The 17,044-nt window shown below is 37.7% G+C and overlaps 1 protein-coding gene across 2 annotated transcripts in view; it reads right to left on the bottom strand.

Annotated features, from left to right (window-relative positions):
• Nucleotides 1-8,853, bottom strand: part of Cortactin (cortactin) — a 280,366-nt gene extending 271,513 nt beyond the window's left edge. The window contains exons 1-2 of one of the 2 annotated variants that reach the window (XM_090405825.1): nucleotides 8,668-8,853; nucleotides 3,922-4,020 (exon numbers count right to left, since the gene is read on the bottom strand). In XM_090405825.1, coding sequence (XP_090261951.1) covers nucleotides 3,922-4,020 — 99 coding nt within the window. In that variant the 5' untranslated portion in view covers nucleotides 8,668-8,853. Of the gene's footprint in view, nucleotides 1-3,921; nucleotides 4,024-8,667 lie in introns of both variants that reach the window. The other variant, XM_090405824.1, reaches the window with a different exon arrangement.
• Between the last annotated feature and the right edge of the window lie 8,191 nt (nucleotides 8,854-17,044).

Here is a 17,044-nt window from a genome sequence, read left to right on the forward strand (position 1 = left end):
TACAAGAATAGGTATAAAAATACTCACATGAAACCTGATGTTTTATTGGAACAACAATTTGATTTGTGTGTAATCTGTGTAAGGAAGGTACCCAAGGGATGGAATTGCATTAAAATTTTTATGCACTACATCAAATTGCCAACTGCTTGTCACACAATTCAGAAACAATTTAAAACTGATTTCATACATCCCACGTATGTATAGTATTATACGGTGAACAAGTCATAACATGTTCCTGCCGATGCGTACTGGACTTGTAAAATCCTCATTACTTAAAAGTGCACGCACGCCAACACTTTGCTTGTTAAGACCTGTCATCAGACTTCAACACCAATCGGCTCTAATAACTTGCATTTTGAACATTTCTTTGGAAAATAAAGCAACCATTAGGACCTTTACTTACATTATACAACAGTTATATCATAAAAATTTTTTATGATAAATTTTTTTCAGCACCTAATTTTTGTCCTTTATGCTTTCACTGCCCACTTACTTCAATTCAATGCCCCGTTTTGCTCATGAGGGCACTACTCCCCCCCCCCAATCGCTCTAGTGCTCCCAAGGAGGCGGTACTGCCCACTTTGGGAACCACTGGTTTAGCTGGACAATCAGTTAATGTATGCTCCAACCAACAGGCTACCAGTTTGAACCCTGCTGTGAATATGAATGTTTGTGACAGTCTTAAATTAAAAATATTAAAAAAATTCTTTAGTCTATCTACAGTACTGATGCACTATAAGCTTACAACTTTTCATAGATGTGAGAAAAAAAACTAAGAACAGTTGTATTTCAAAACAGATTTTGAAATACAACTGTTCAGAAAGATCAGAAAGTTCAGGTTGGTCTTCGGGAATACATACATACATACATCTTCAAAGCCCACCTTTCCTAATTGGGTTGTGGGGGCAACAGCTGCAAGAGGAACTTCCAGTGGTCACGATCCTCTGCCACCAAGCTCAGGTGTTCTGGTGGGATTCCCAAACGTGTCCACCCAAGGTTTTGGATATAATCTATCCAGCAAGTCCTTGGCCTTCCAAGTGGCTTCCCACCCTCTGGCTTGGCAAAGAGGGCCTGCTGAGGGAGCCTCTCTTGTGGCATTCTGACCAGGTGCCCGTACCAATGTAACTGTGATCTCTCAACACGGAGAAGCAGCAGTTGAGTATTGAGGGTTTCCCGAATTGCAGAGCTTCCGACTCTGTCGAGTCTTGTCAGTCTGGCAACCCCTTGAAGGAACCTCATTTCAGCCGCTTGGGTTCGTGTCCGCATTCTTTCGGTCATTACCCAACTCTCATGACCATAGGTGAGAATGGGGACATAGACTGCATTGAAGACAGCCAGCTTTGCCTTCTGGCTTAACTCCCGCTTCAATACTACCGAACGGCCAAGCTCCCGCAATATTCAGCTTGCTAAGCCAATTCGAGTATCTAGCACTACGTCCTATTTTCCATCATTCGTGAATATGGACCCAAGGTATTTAAACTTCTCCACCTGCCTCATTGGGACTCCACTTACATTTAGAGTGCACTGGGATAGTTGTCTTGAGACCACAAATGTTTCAGTTTTGGCCACACTGATCTTCATTCCGGCGTCTGCACAAACAGCTACAAACCTATCCAGGGTCCGCTGGAGGTCATCTGTGGAAGAGCTAAGCAGAACTAGGTCATCTGCAAAAAGCAGACGTCCAATGCTACATCTTCCAATTCTGACACACTCACTGCCTCGGCTGTGCCTATCAATCCAGTCCATAAATATTATGAAAAGGAGGGGTGACAGAACACACCCTTGGTGGAGGCCAACAGAGACTGTGAAAGGTTCAGACTTTGTGCTGTTTACCCTGACACAAAACTCTGGGAATTCATACAGGGACTTGATGGCAGCTAATAGTTGGCCATCCACTCCATACTCCTGTACTTGCCAAAGCTTATCCCGAGGAACCTGGTCATATGCCTTTTCCAACTCCACAAAACATATGTAGACATTCTTGGCATATTCCCAAGATTTCTCAAAGACTTGCCTTAAAGTGAAGATTTGGTCAGTTGTGCTTCTACCAGGACGAAAGCCACATTGTTCTTCCTGGAACTTTGACTCAACTATGCTCCTGCACCGTCTTTCCAAGCACTTAGCATACACTTTCCCAGGCAGGCTGAGCAGAGAGATGCCACGATAGTTACTGCAATCCTTCTGGTCTCCCTTCTTAAAGACTGGTATCATTATGCCTGTCTGCCATTGCTTTGGTGCTCGCCCAGATATCCAAGCAGCCTGACACACTTGAGTCAGCCAGAGAACACCGTCTCGATTTAAGGCTTTTAGCATTTCGGGCTAAATTTCATCATCGCCAGCAGCCTTGCCCGATTTTAGCGATTTTATTGCTAAATGGACCTCTTCTGCTGTGAGACTAGTCATTGCCCCAATCTGCACCTCTTGGATGTCCACAAATGCTTATATCACATTTAATTAAAATGATAACGCTTAAGCATGTGTCCATTTGATTTTGCACTGAAATATCAACTATCAATTGATTTTGATGGAAAAGTGTTGAATGAAGGTCTACTCAAAGATATCATCATAAGGTCATTCAAGGTCTTCACCAATATTGGTTTGCAGTTTGTGTTTTACAAGATTCATGGTGTTAAACCGTTACTAACAAGGTTAACATGGGTACTGCTGTCACAATACTGAGGAGCTTTCCTAAACTGGATTTCATCCTTTCAGAGTCCATGATATCTCCAGTAGTTCATTAAACAATTAATACTTTTGATTTCATACAATTCACTCTGTACCTTATCCACACTGTCCTTTTAGTATTCATATGTTTGAAAAAATGAGTGGCAAGGGCTTACATTTTGCTATCACAATAACTTACCAATTTTTTTTCCCCTGATGGCCAGGAAAACATGCATCAAGAACCAGCTGTGCTAGCTTCATCCTCATTTTTCACAAATATTTCAGAAATTTAATTCTGCAGATCATGAGATTGTATCAGTCATAAAACTCTTCTTTTTGACATAACTGAAAATAATATGTCACTGTAAGTGTTGTACGAGAAACAATTTTTTTCTCTATTGGGCTACAGTCATCTAACTTTTTTCAGTGAATCTGGATTAAATACGGCAGACGCACTATGCAACAATATGAAAAGTCCTACCCCAAGACACTGAGAGCATTTTAAGCTCACTATTATAAAAAGCCATCAAGAACCTGAAATGTGGGAAGGCAGCTAGAGGAAATGTTATTTAACCAGAAATGATCAAGTATGGAGGTATACAAGCTTTTCTTCTTCTTCATGTAGCTTCCTCAGTGAGAGGGTGCAGTACCATGTCCTTCCAGTTCTCTCTGTTGGTGGCTTTCCTTTTTATTTATGCATAGACATGTGATCCTGTCCATGATCTTATATCTTCAAGCCATGCCCTTCGTTTTTTGCCTCTTGATCCTTTTCCCATAAAAAAACTGACCACACTAATGTGTGGCCAGTTTTTTTCTTTGTTCATTATTTTCTTTGTCTTAATACCCACAGAACTTCTGAGCAGTTCTTTATTTTTCCAGAAAGAATCTTTAGCTATGGCTGTTCTTATTTTTATTACTTTATCTTGCTTTCCATCTGCAGTAAAGTAGGTGCCTAAATATTTGTATTCTGTTGTATGTTCAATTTTCATGTTGTTTATGAATATTTCTGACTCGAATCTGTTTTCTTTTGAGATTTTCATAAATTTGATCTTTATTGTATTTATATCTAATCCGAATTCTTTACCTTTTTCAATTAGTAGCTGCAGTAATTTGATTAATTTGTTTCAGTTTTCTGATATTAGAATGGTGTATCATCAGCATATCTAAGATTGTTGATAATAAAAATAATGCATTTTATTACTAAACCATGTAATAAACTTTATAGTAAACTTTACAATAAGCTATTATAAAACTTACTACAAAATCGGGATCTGTTTCCCAATCATCATCACCTCCACCTCCATTCCGAACTTGATTTTCTACATTCAGTGAAGCTGCTGCTTTCCATGTTGTCATCTTCTGAAACAAAAATGTTGTATCATTTAAAAGGAAATGATTGAAGTGAAATTATAGCCAAAGACTAAGGGTTATGAAGTTCAGTATATTATATTAGGTAACTACTAACTGTGATTCTGAGAAGAAAACACACACATAGATATTACTGTTGTTTGCAATTATGGACAAACAACTATGAGATCAGTGTATACTGTGTGCGTGTGTTCTTCTGTTTTTTTTCTTCTCCCAGGGAGGGGGGGGGAAAAACCCAGCTAACACCTTTTTATTTCCATATAGGGAGTAGGCAAGCCCGTTTTAGCCCTACCTAACTTTCTGGAGACTGAGTGGGCAGTTCAATCTCCACTGGTACCCAATCAGAGATAGCTAGCCCAAGGCTATCACTAGTTAAGTGGCACACAGTGAAGAGAAACGGCTCAACAAGTGCCGCCATCTCGTGGTCCCTAACACAATATATTTAATGTCTGAAATAACGTGGGTTCTACGGTCAATTTTCTTGAGTTTACGAGACAAAAAACCTGAGTTTACAGGAGGAAAAAACCCGCTTGCCTGTGCCAGAGATCGACTAACTCAGGAACTGGTCAAAAAAAGGCTTAGAAAAATTTCCTCAAATCGCCGACTAGATTCGAAAGCAAGTCTTCCTTCGTGCAGTCAAGTGCTGGGTATGCAAACGCCACATCCACTGAGTACATCATTCTTGGAGATGTGGGAGTTTTCCGGTTCATTGATTGTCTCTTTGTTTCTAGATCATACTGGAAAATCCATGTCTCATCACATGTGATGATCTTCTCCTGCAAGTTCAGCTCTGCTGACAGTCATTCCATGATATCAGTGCAAAACCTGCTCCTGACACATGTTTCTGGGAACCATTTTGGTGCAGACTTTATTCATGTTCAATTGCTTCTCAAGTATATATATATATATAATGTATATAAGATTTTGTAAGATTTGTATATATATAAGATTTATATGTATATATGATTTTGAAACATTTAAGTACAAATACTAAAGAAAATGCAAAATAAACACTGCATTGAAATTAGAAAAATTTCTAAATTTCTATACAGAATTGTGGACAGATAAATACTTTAAAAATGATAACTGGAAAATATTTAATGAAAATGAAATGGAAATAACTAAAGAAGAATTAGAAATCTGCCTGAAAGAAACAAGAAATAGAAAACCACCTGGAGATGGCAAGTTAGGTACAGAATTGATAAATATGCAGGAATAAGCTTCAAAGAAAACTCCTATTATTTTTAAATAAAATCTATTCAAGTAACCAATTGTGATCCCCATCTTTAAAAAACGAAGTAGAGATGATCCTAAAAATTATAGAGGTATCAGTATTCTAAATTCCTGTTACAAAATATACAGCAGAATTTTAAATAACAAACTAATAAAATATTCTGAAAACTTTATTTTAGAAGTACAGTATGGATCTAGAAAAGGACTATCATGTATAGACATGGCCTAAAATTAATAATAGAGAAAAGAAGAGAATACAATTTAGAAACACATATTACATTTATTGACTTGGAAAAAGCATTTGACAAAGTTAAAAGAAGCATTTTATTTAACATATGAAAAGAAAGACAAGTTCAAGGCGAGGTATGATAGATACTGTGTGAATGTAGAATAGTTGTTCTTGACATGATGTTAGGGCCTCCTCGATGAGTCTGTCGACTCCTTGGAGTTGCCTGAAATAATAATAATAATATTCTAAAAGCTATCATAAGTATATATGAAAATAATCAAATACAAATAAGATTAAATTATGAACTATCATGTATGAGAGAGACAAACCAAAGAGTCTGACAGGGATGTCCCCTTTCAGCAACTCTTTTTAATATATATCCAAATGAAATAATAATAAAACAGAATAAAATTTCCATCAAGGTATGAAACAAGCCATAAATTACAAACCATAGGGGAAAAAAAACAGGACATCCTCTTAGGAGATTCAACAATGACTTCTAAGGCCGGAACAGGCCACTCTAGGCCTAAATCCTTGACAAGCATGTTGATGATGATGAAAAAACTAGAGTTAGCAAGAGGGGATAACTCTGCCATCTCCAAGTGAGACTAGTTCATTTACCTTCATATATTAAAAAAAAAAAAAATTCTTTGTCACCACAGACAAGATTCAAATCCAGGTCTTTCCAACAAAGAGTATAGATGATATCAAATGAGGGATGGAGGCAGAGAAAATGAGTAGTGAAAATTCAATAAGAGTTGGGCTTATTGTTTTAATCTTCAGAATGAGTTTTACAAAATATGTGCATATTTAATAATGTTAGAGGAAATTCAGAAAAGGAACATCCCAAAGTGCAATTAGTCAAAGGTTACAGACATGTTGTTGTTGTACATGCTAACTCAGATACTAAAGAATGACAAATCAAGTGCACATAGATCCTTATAAAAAGAATCGAAATGACAATTTTTTTCTTCTCCTTTTGTGAAGTATAACATTTTTAAAAAACAATTGAGAATTTTAATAATTCTCCATTTCGTGTATTGTAGATGGTGGTAGTGTTCAGTGTGGATTGTGTATTGTGGAGTGCCCTCCCATGATGAGTCCATGGAGGTGTCACATAATAATTTAATAAATGTTAATTTCATTTTAATGATTTTTGCTGAATATGAAAAATTACTAAACCCGTTAACATTTTGTGATGTCCTCCTCTACAGCAATGCAATTAGAAAAATGCGTGCAGCATGTGCAAGATCATTATTATTATAGGGTATCTCCATGGAGTCTGGAGTATCACTGTGGAAGACCCAAACTAACTATTATACATACAAATCCTATCACCTCTCAAACTCATTCACCATTCCCCATGCAAAAAAATCTGGTCTGCACACCACTACTAACCACATTCTTACACAACTTTCACACATGGTCCCTAGTTCTCTGACTACTTATCATATATTGAAAAATTTTTATGCATCAATTTTATAAATCTCCTTTAATATCTTAAGTTTCTACAATGTCCCCTCATTTCTGCATATCAACTAAACTTTGTAACCCACAAACCCTCAACCTGTCGTAGGGAGCATTCCACCAGCTTAGTCACTCATCTCTTGTTGGTGAGATGGATAGGAGGGTGGTTGATGGAGAGATATCAGAGAGTAGTTTATTCAGGAGTAGGGTCCAAAATACACCCTGTGACTAGTGGTGTGCTGCAGGGTTCTGTTCTTGGACCACTACTATTTAATTTGTTCATTAACAATATAGGAAAAGAACTGAGAAGAACTGTTCATTTGTTTGCTGATGATGCAAAGTTGGGAAGAGCAATAGTGAATTCACATGATGTCAACATTTTGCAAGATGATTTAGATAGATTGGAGGACTGGGCTAAGGAGAATGGATGTCAATTTAATGTGGCAAAGTGTAAGGTTATGCATTTTGGGGTGAAATGATTAGCAGCAATATACTACATTGGTGGAACTGTACTCAAGGAGATTGACGAGGCCAGGGATTTGGGAGTGTTGGGGGATAGGGAGTTGAAGTTTAGGGGGCACATTGCAAAAGTGGCTAAATCAGTTCATCAAATCACTTGGTTACTGAAGAATACCTTGACGAGCAGAGACAAACAAGTTATTGTTCCTCTGTATCGAGCCTTGATAAGAGCCCATCTTGACTATTGTGCCCAGATTTGGTCACCTAGGTTCCTTCTTGATGGGGAGGAGGTGGAGAGGATCCAGAGGCGAGTGACTAAGATGATAGCAGGTCTATGGTATGAACCATATGAGAACAGGTTGAAGATTTGTGGGTTGCAGAAATTGGTTGATAGGCAGAAAAGGGGTGATATGACTGAGACATTCAAATTACTTACGGGTTTCTATAAGATTAATTCAGAGGATATTTTTCAGAACAGGACTGGTGGTGGGAGGACTAGGGCCCATCCATGGAAACTGGGCTAGCAAGGGTGTTAGAACTAGGTTTTTTACTTGGAGAGTGGTGAATCAGTGGAATAAGCTGCCAGAGTCTGTTGTGAGTGTCGTGACTGTGAACGAGTTCGAGGCAAAGTATGATAGATACTGTGTGGATGTTGAATAGTTGTTCTTGACATGATGTTTAGGGCCTCCCTCGATGAGACTGAGGACTCCTTGGAGTTGCCCGTAATAATAATAATAATCTCTAAATAATCTCTACCACCTCCCGGTCTACAAGAAACACAGGCGACTAAATCTGTGTATAGTAGTCAAGATGTAGCTGAATAATATCATAAAGAGAGAAAATAACTTCCCTATCTTTACTTATTCGCTAACATCCAAGTAATCCTTTGAGCCATTTTACCACATTTTACAATATGCTATAAGGCCAGGATATTATTTGTTAATTGCGTGTTATAATGACCGGTTTGCCTGCTTTGCGGGATGATAAAACTAAGTTTCCGAATATCGTACCGAAGCCTTTGATGGCTTGACACTCCTGCTTTACCGCTTTTTTGTAAAGCCAAAATAGATAAAATGCTTTGTACCTTAAATAACAAATACTTTACTATTCGCCAAAATGTTCTTGGCATAGGTGGAATATGAAGAGTGTGTGTATACAAAGACCAATTATTCATAATCCATGCCACTGTATTTCTTGGGTACTGGAATCTACATAAAAACTAATTTCAAATGAGTCAAACAGCTTACCTTTTCCTATTAGTAGCGTCTTGCACATGAACAAACTATACAAGAATACTTGACTTGACCACTTCTTAGGTAACGTGTATAATACACAAACTACACAATTTACTTAAAAACAGAATTTTACTATAAACAACTACAGAGAAAACACGTCAAACACACCCCAAACATAACACATGCGACAACAACAAACAGGCGTTTCCGAAACTTCCTGTTAAAAATATCGCCATCTGTTGACCAGAATACAAAATAAAATCTTTTTCTCAAATGGGGAAGGGAGAGAATAATAACTCGAGTAGATAGAATAACTGTGAGTTTATACTGGGGTGACTGCATAGAAAAAGGGTAGACAATGAAGTACTTTGATCTCTATAAGCATAAATTAAATTTCATTTCGAAGTAACTGAACTTTTTGTTGTTATCTAAACGCAGAGCAGATCACACTAAGAACCACACTACTTGGAAAGAAGCCAACAACCACTATACTCGTATTTTCAGGAACAAAGGGCCTTGGCGCCAACCTCAATAAGTTCTAGAACCTCCTTTCTTTGCGATTACTGCATCAACCCTAAGAAAGGCATACTTTCCACAAGCGACGATAACGATCAATGGGAATTTCGGACCATTCTTCCTGTAGGCATGTAATGATGTCCTGGACTGTAATGGGAAGGACGTACCTCGACATCAAATTCATCCCACATTTGTGGAATGAACTAGAGGTCAAGGCGAGTCAAGAGTGATAATTTTCATGTCCACAAACCACACAGTAACAGCAGCCTAACAACAAGGTGCAGTGTCTTGCTAAAAAGGCAATGGTCAGTTCCATAGAAACGCAACATAGAAAGCATTGCATTGTGTAGAATGTTCAGATACCTCTCAGAGTTTCATCTTCGAGTCACCACAAACAGCGGTCAGAGGCCAAATCAGGAAAAACAGGACCATACCATTAAATACTCACCTACGAATTTCATAGTTGGGATTATGTCCTCTGGTAAGAGATGTTCAGTAGGAATCCACCACACCACCTCAATCTTCTCGGTAAAGGGTGTAGCATGATTCGTTGCTCCATAACACAGCTTTCCAAGCTTCCACGTCTCACTGCACAAGCTTTTTGTACCACTGAAGAAAAGCTGCATGTTGGGGCTGGCATATATGGTCCTACCATGGAACCAGGGCAGCCCCAAGGAATTTTGCCTTATTTTTCGTATAGTCGCCATATGCAGTAGCATATTTTGCCGCCCCTTCTCCCTTACTTTTCGTATAGTTTATGCCATCTTTGCTGCCCCAAAAAACTTGTCGCCCTGTGGAAATGCACATCTTGCACCGTCGGTAGAGCCAGCCCTGCATGGAACCCATGTTGTGAGCCTCGGTTCTGAATATTTTACTATAATACATGTCGGCCGAAGAATGGAGGTGATTATATATTATCTTTCGTATCCCATATGATCACATTCGGTGAGTGTGGTGATCGTCCACTGAGGACGGTGCTTGATATTGATTTCCTCCGCTTCCAACTCAGTATGGTATCGCTGATTGCTGATCTGGGATGGCTTAATTTTTCAACCATTTGTCGAACAGATAGGTCTGCAAGAATGGCATCCTCTCACAACGACTCTTTCTAACTCAGTTCCCTGCTTGTAGCCATTTCATCTGGATAATTGCACTGAATTGGGAGCATCATGTTACTGTAACTTGGCTACAAAACACATGATTGGTTACATGGCACAATGCAGCTTTCCCATGGGAGTGTCCAATGATTTCTTTCTAACAAGTGTATGTAATATGCACCTATCTGCCAGAAACTTTCATTTAGAGCAATTTGTTACACCTCGATTAGGACGATGTGAAAAGCGATGAGAAATTTATAGAATATATGAAATATAGGAAAACAATGCAACCTAACTGTTCAAACATGAGATAACTTGAGAAATGCTTTTCAAAAGTTTCCAGAAGTTTTCTCAAACTTCTCTGAAGCTTCTCTTTTGTAGACGCTAAGTTGATTCGAATAAGTTTTAGAAATATTATCAATTGAAATCTCATAAAAAAGTTGGAAGAGAAAAAAACTCGCGTTTTTAATCCCTTAAAACGGGACAGAAGAATAATAAAAGTAATTAACAGACTAGCTTCATAGATCTACTAGCTTGAGCCATAATTCCAAACAACTGTCACCAACCATGAAGAACTGCTACTATGCAATTAATTCCCCTTTGAGTCCTTGTGTAAAGAGGTGGCCAGGTTTTGCATCTCAAAAAACAGAAAAAAAAAGAAAAATTTGAAATTTACAGACATATACTGGCAGGATTACCTTAGATGCTGCGTCTGTAATTCCAAAATAAAATTACAACAGTAATCATTTCATTTTTTTTTTCAAGATAGCTAGAAATTAGTGCATAAAACTACTTAAAGGAATGGGATTTTTCATTATTCAGCTGTGTCGAGCAAGATGTAGAAAGTGAAATAAAGTTTTGATGAATGCTAATAACGCGTCTGTTACATTACAGGTATCTCTCAGTGAAGAACATGATTCACCCAAAGTGGCTGACCTTCATAGCATAAGTATGGCTTGTTTCCTGAAGAAATACAGAGCATTAATCACATGATTGAGAAAAGCAATCATAGAAGAGAATTCACTAACACCTTTTATTCCATATAGGGAGTAGGCGAGGCTTTCCGTTCTATCTAATTTTTGAAGACAAAGGAAGCTCATTCTCTACCGGCAAGAAAAACACAGACAACTAGCCCAAGTCTAACGCTGATTATGAACGGCATCCGATGAAGAAAGTCAGACAAGTGCTACCTTAACCATAAAACAGTATATTGTTTGTCTGATATTGTGTGGGTTGTGTGGTTGCTTTTCTTGACTTTCCAGGATAAAACAACACGTGTCTCCGCCAGAAAAATCCCTCTTTTCTGTGTACAAGATCAACCGGTCAAATAAAGGACTTCAAAAAATTCCTCTGGTGAGGGACCAGATTCGAAATGACAACAGGTTTAGTCTGTCGGACGAGAGCTATGGATGCAAAACTACTTCCACAAGCTAACCACGCTAGGTTTAGATCTAAATGTGAATGTTCTTAACTCATTAATATTATAATCTTATGTGGTGTTTCATCTAATTATTTGCCTAGACATTGAACTATCTCTGGGGGGGGGGGGGGGAAAGAGTACTGACTGGCAACAACTAACAAGCCCTACCAGAAATCTTGTTCTAAAAAAGTAATATCCTGATCTCTTTGAGGAATTAAAATGAGTCATATTAAGCAAGAAATTCGTAAGAAGATGATAACGTGGAAAAACTATCGTGTGAATAAGGATGGTGTCAGTCAAAAGCGTTGTACCGAAATCCAAATATGGGTATGAAAAAAAAACTGGCCCTGAAAGTTAAACACAACTCAAAAGAATTCTGTCATTATGTTGCAAGTAAGTGAAAGAACGAATATGAGAGAATAACTACTGAATGCAGATGGCGTCAGGGCCAGAGATGCAGAAGAGGTTTTTCAACTAATAAGTGCCTATGTTACTGAAAACTCTTAAGCTGGTATAAGCAATATTGAACTCACCATTTCCTCTTTCCTGTATGAGGAAGATGTCTAATGCTGTTGCACAAACTAATTAAGAATTCTGTAATAGGAACGGATGGGATGTCAGCATCGATGCTAAACGTCTTCAGCTGACCTGGCTATTCCTTTGACGAGGCTATATAATTTGAGCATCAGAACAGGAAACATTCCATAGCAGGGATAAAAAGGCATGGTAATCCCATTGCACAAGAGTAGGACAAAGACTGCTGTATCCAATTATCGACAAATCAGTACCTCAGGAGTGGTGGAGAAGATTTTGGAAAAGTTGATTAGGTCTTGCATTCAGAAATGGGTTGATACAGAATCACTACTTTGCAAAAACAGCATCGGTTTACTAAGGGAACGTCATGTTTTAGCAACTTGCTCACATTATATAATAATGTACCTCTCAGTTAGAAAAGGAGAATGGATACACCTCATAATACATTTGGGTTACTAAGACTTTTTGCAGAATACAGCATGGAAGACTGTTGCATAAATTGGAGAATATGGAATTGAATTATAAACTGTTGGAATGGATAGGGGATAGCTGACTGAAAGTATCAAAAAGTCATGTATGGGGTGCACACCACTGGTCACCTTGAATCAGCAAGATTCGAGGTAACCAGTGGAGCGCCTGAAGAATCACTCCTTGGTTCATTGTTATTCAATCTTTACATTAATGAATTGGGAAGGATTTTACAGGCGACATACGCAATTTGAAGATATTTAGTGTAATCATGAGTGCTGCGTATATCTAGTACTTGCAGAATGATTTGAACAGTCTGGAATTGTGAGCATGGGAAAAGTGGCTGTCACTTCAATGTTAATAAGTGCAAGGTCAGGCCCTTTGTTCTTGGATATCCAATGTCGTCTTGTATTAGAAGAAACGCATCAGGTTTGGGATCTTGAAGTTTTAGTAGACATTAAGTTGACTTTCAAGGGTCATACAGCAACAATTGTTAATACAACTCAGAGAATAATTGCAACTCTGAAAGGAATTTGACATTTAAAGATAAGGAAGTCAATTTGCCTCTTTATAACGCCTTCATAAGTCCTCACTTGAAATATTGCGCGCTTGTTTGGTCTCTGGGTTTCCGTGGTGATTCTGATACAGTGGAGAGAGTGCAAAGGCGAGTTGCAAAAATTATATCAGGATTGCGGAATACTGATAACGAAAACAGATTGAGAATATATATGCTGCAGACTATAGCATACAGGAGAAAGAAGAGTGATATGATTGAGACTTACAAACTTATGAAAGGGGTATACAGAATGTCAGTAGATTGAATTTTTCATTATATGTAGGGTAGGGAAGATGAGAATGAATGATGTGAAGAAGGGGTGAAGACTAAATTTTTCCTCTTAAATAGTAGTGAGGGATTGGAAAGGATTGACGTTGAATGTTGTGTGCGTAAGCAGGGTTAATGAATTCAAGCATAAGTATGATAGCTTGTGCATTTAGTATGTGGCCTCCCTCGATGAGTCCTGACTCCCTAGAGCTCTCTCTTTTAATAATAATAATCTTGAAACTTTTCATGATGCCTATTAATGTGAAAGTCACCAACTCGATCGACAAGGAAGTGCTAAAAAAGTATATCGATCTTTCATCTGCGAAATCACTCAACATTGAAATTACTGTATGGCAACATATTCATCAAGCGTGTCAGCATGGATAAACAAGTCAAATGGGATCATTAGTGGATATTCTGTGTTTAATCAGAATCGTCATATAATCAGAAATGAAGCAATATTGCTAACTCGACACCCTTGCCATTTGCAATCTTTATACAAAAATTCGTCATCTCGTTCATGAAAAATTGAAATACATTAGAGGATGGAATGCAAACTTCTAACTTACCAACAACTCCTTATATTATACCAGACAAAAAACATCATTCTTGTTTTAATCCTTTACCCAAGCATGAGTAAATAAATTTGGTATGTGAAATAGCTTCTCAACAAATCCACTTTTATATAAAGGCTGTTGACTTTCTGCCTGTTGCCTCAGTATCCCATAATGCAGAAACGTTATCTGGAGAGTCACTGGTGATGAGGCCACTAGAATGGAAGCATCCAGACAGCCGTTGAGACTATGCGGCAGCTTCTTCCTACGCCGCACCATTCAAGTGTGATGTGCGGGCATCAAATCGTCTGCAGACGACCTATTTACTGGTCTGGGTGTCGTGCTTAGAACAGCACAACACACAGAGCATCATCCCAAATTATTTTCGTCCGTTATTGAGATCCCGCCAGTGGAAGTAAGATCCACGAAGCTACCAAGGAGAAATCAATTCAGAGTCATAGATTTTATCATGTTTTAATTCTTTAATCATACAAACGATGGGAATAAGAATACAACTGTACTTTTGTAATCCAGTGGTAAACCATTCTACAATTCACAGATCCAATCCAAAATAAAGACTACGAAAACGTCCGAAAACTTCAATCCGCTGACAAAGTTGTTATTTGCTCTTTAAAAGCAGCCTAAGAATAAACAGCACAAAGAAACAAGAGATTTTTTTTTTCATTATGCGCGCATCCGTGTCATTCAAGTAGACTGAGTACCCATGGTAACCCGAAACCATTGCTTCTCTTTCTCAGATGCTGTCTCTCCACAAGTGGTGACATTTATGATGTAATTCAGAATCAATTTGAAATGCGCTAGCACAGTTTTTATCTGTTCAGAAAACGATACTTCAGTAACTAGGACATCCATTCTGTAAATAAACTTTCAGTTTATAAGGTAGTTTCCATCCTAAATTTGTCGTACAATTGCGAAACTTCTATCCTGTCTTTGAAGACCACAAGAATCAATGCTTTGTTAACCGAAATTTCACGAATATTCAGGCAATACTTGTGCAGCTAGCTCAAGTGTTATAGAAAGTATTACACACCACATATTTGCGGACCAAAACAAATCTCAGAAATGAAAGAGTTAGATTATTGCAAAAAAACATTCACTTCAGGAAAAACCTCATACGACTGCAATTAAGTGTAATATAGACTTAAAGAACTGGGAGGTATGGAAGTAGATTTGATGAAACAGAAAAATGCAGTGTCTATGGAAGAAAAATGCAGTGTCTATGCTATTAACGATATCTTCGAAGAATTCTCGAGAAATCTCCAGTGGAAAGACAAGCTGATAGCATTTTGACCGAACCTTACGATGTGGGTATTCAAATAAATTATTTATCAACAACTTCTTCAGCATATTCCATATGCATCTTCCAAAAGAGGTATGCTTTCATGAACTGAAGGAGGACTAAAGAACAACAAGAGGATAAAAATGAGATTGAGGAACTTTAAGTTCGAATATAAATTAATATAATATGGATCTGAATGTTGTGGCTCTACAGTTTAAAATGGAGAAATTGGTGTCTATAGAAGTTGGTATCTAGAAACGAGATTGAGCCAAAAAGACAGTCGAACTATATATAAACAAGTGCTCATGAGCCCACCTGTGCCTTCTGAAAGTACATGCAACCATTATGGAGGTTCACATGGATCATTCATTGATGCAGTTATCCATCTGTATACCCGCTGCTAAATCAGCCTTCGATAAATAAACATATTCGTTGGCAAGAGTCTTTAGAACAGTCAACAACAACAACTGAAGTTATTAGTAATCCATGCGTTACTAAACGAATGGGGATGTAATTGCATTTGCAGACAGCTTGCTGAATTGTGTTGGTATACCAGACGAACAATGGAATCAGAATTCACGAATAAATTTATTCGTGAATTAAAGAAATATCATATCGGAATAAGGCATTACCGATGAAGAAAGAAAGAAAGAAACAGGTGAAATTTTCCAAATAATAACAGTAAGATTAATAACCAGATATAAATATAAATACTAAATATAAACGTAAATTATTTGGACCAGATCACATATTCATTTTCCTCACTGCTTCATTTCCCTCTTCAGGAAGGCAATGAAGAATTAGTGCTTCATGAAGGGGACACTTTTCGATGCGTAAACATTGCATCACATTCGCGTTAATGGCCCGGGTGTTCTTTCAAAATACATACACATCTGAGTCCTTCGAAAATATGTAAAGAGGGAGAGCAGTGAGTGAAATTCGTTATAAATCGCTCAAAAGGCAAAACAGGTTGAGCTCTGAGACAATAGCACCTAGAGGCTGTGATTGATTATTGTGTCAACCAATTCAATTGAACGTTGTCTGTTGTCATGTGTTGCTATTTTTGTTATCTGAGTTTCATCTGTTTTGTGTGTGTGAAATGTGAACTGATGTTGAGGAGCGTGCACAAAGATGCAAAAACTGAGTATATGAGACACTTTTCTCTTTCACAATACAGTACAGTAGAATGATTAACTGGATGTGAAGTGTGGCCAAGACTTTTTTGTTGGCCTGTTTATTATTCTCCAGACAAAGAGAGAGAAAGTGCGAGAGAGAAAGGCGTTTGGAATAAGCAAAATCGGAGATATTCTGACCTTTACCATTTAACAGCAGCAGTGCAAAAACATAAGCGTTCCCAATCACATGTTCAATCATTTTTAAATCTCAAGATGTTTGGAAAACAAAGAATTGACACTCTTATTGACAAACAAAGAAAAATTGAAGTTACCAGTCATAATGAATTGGTAAAGAATAATGTAGGTATTTTAAAAAAATTAATTGATGCTGTATGCTATTTGGCTAAGCAAGGACCTCCTTTGAGAGGTCATGTTGAGTCTGAAGATTAAACTAATCGAGGAAACTATATAGAATTTTTAAATGTGCTCCGTGAGTACGATTCTCTTTTAGACAGTCATTTAAAGGATTTTGTTGTATTTCAAGGAACTTGTTCCACAGTAC

This window comes from Typopeltis vanoorti, chromosome 15, assembly GCF_054136105.1.
Source record: "Typopeltis vanoorti isolate ZY-2024b chromosome 15, IOZ_Tvanoo_1.0, whole genome shotgun sequence".
NCBI lineage: Eukaryota > Metazoa > Arthropoda > Arachnida > Uropygi > Thelyphonidae > Typopeltis > Typopeltis vanoorti.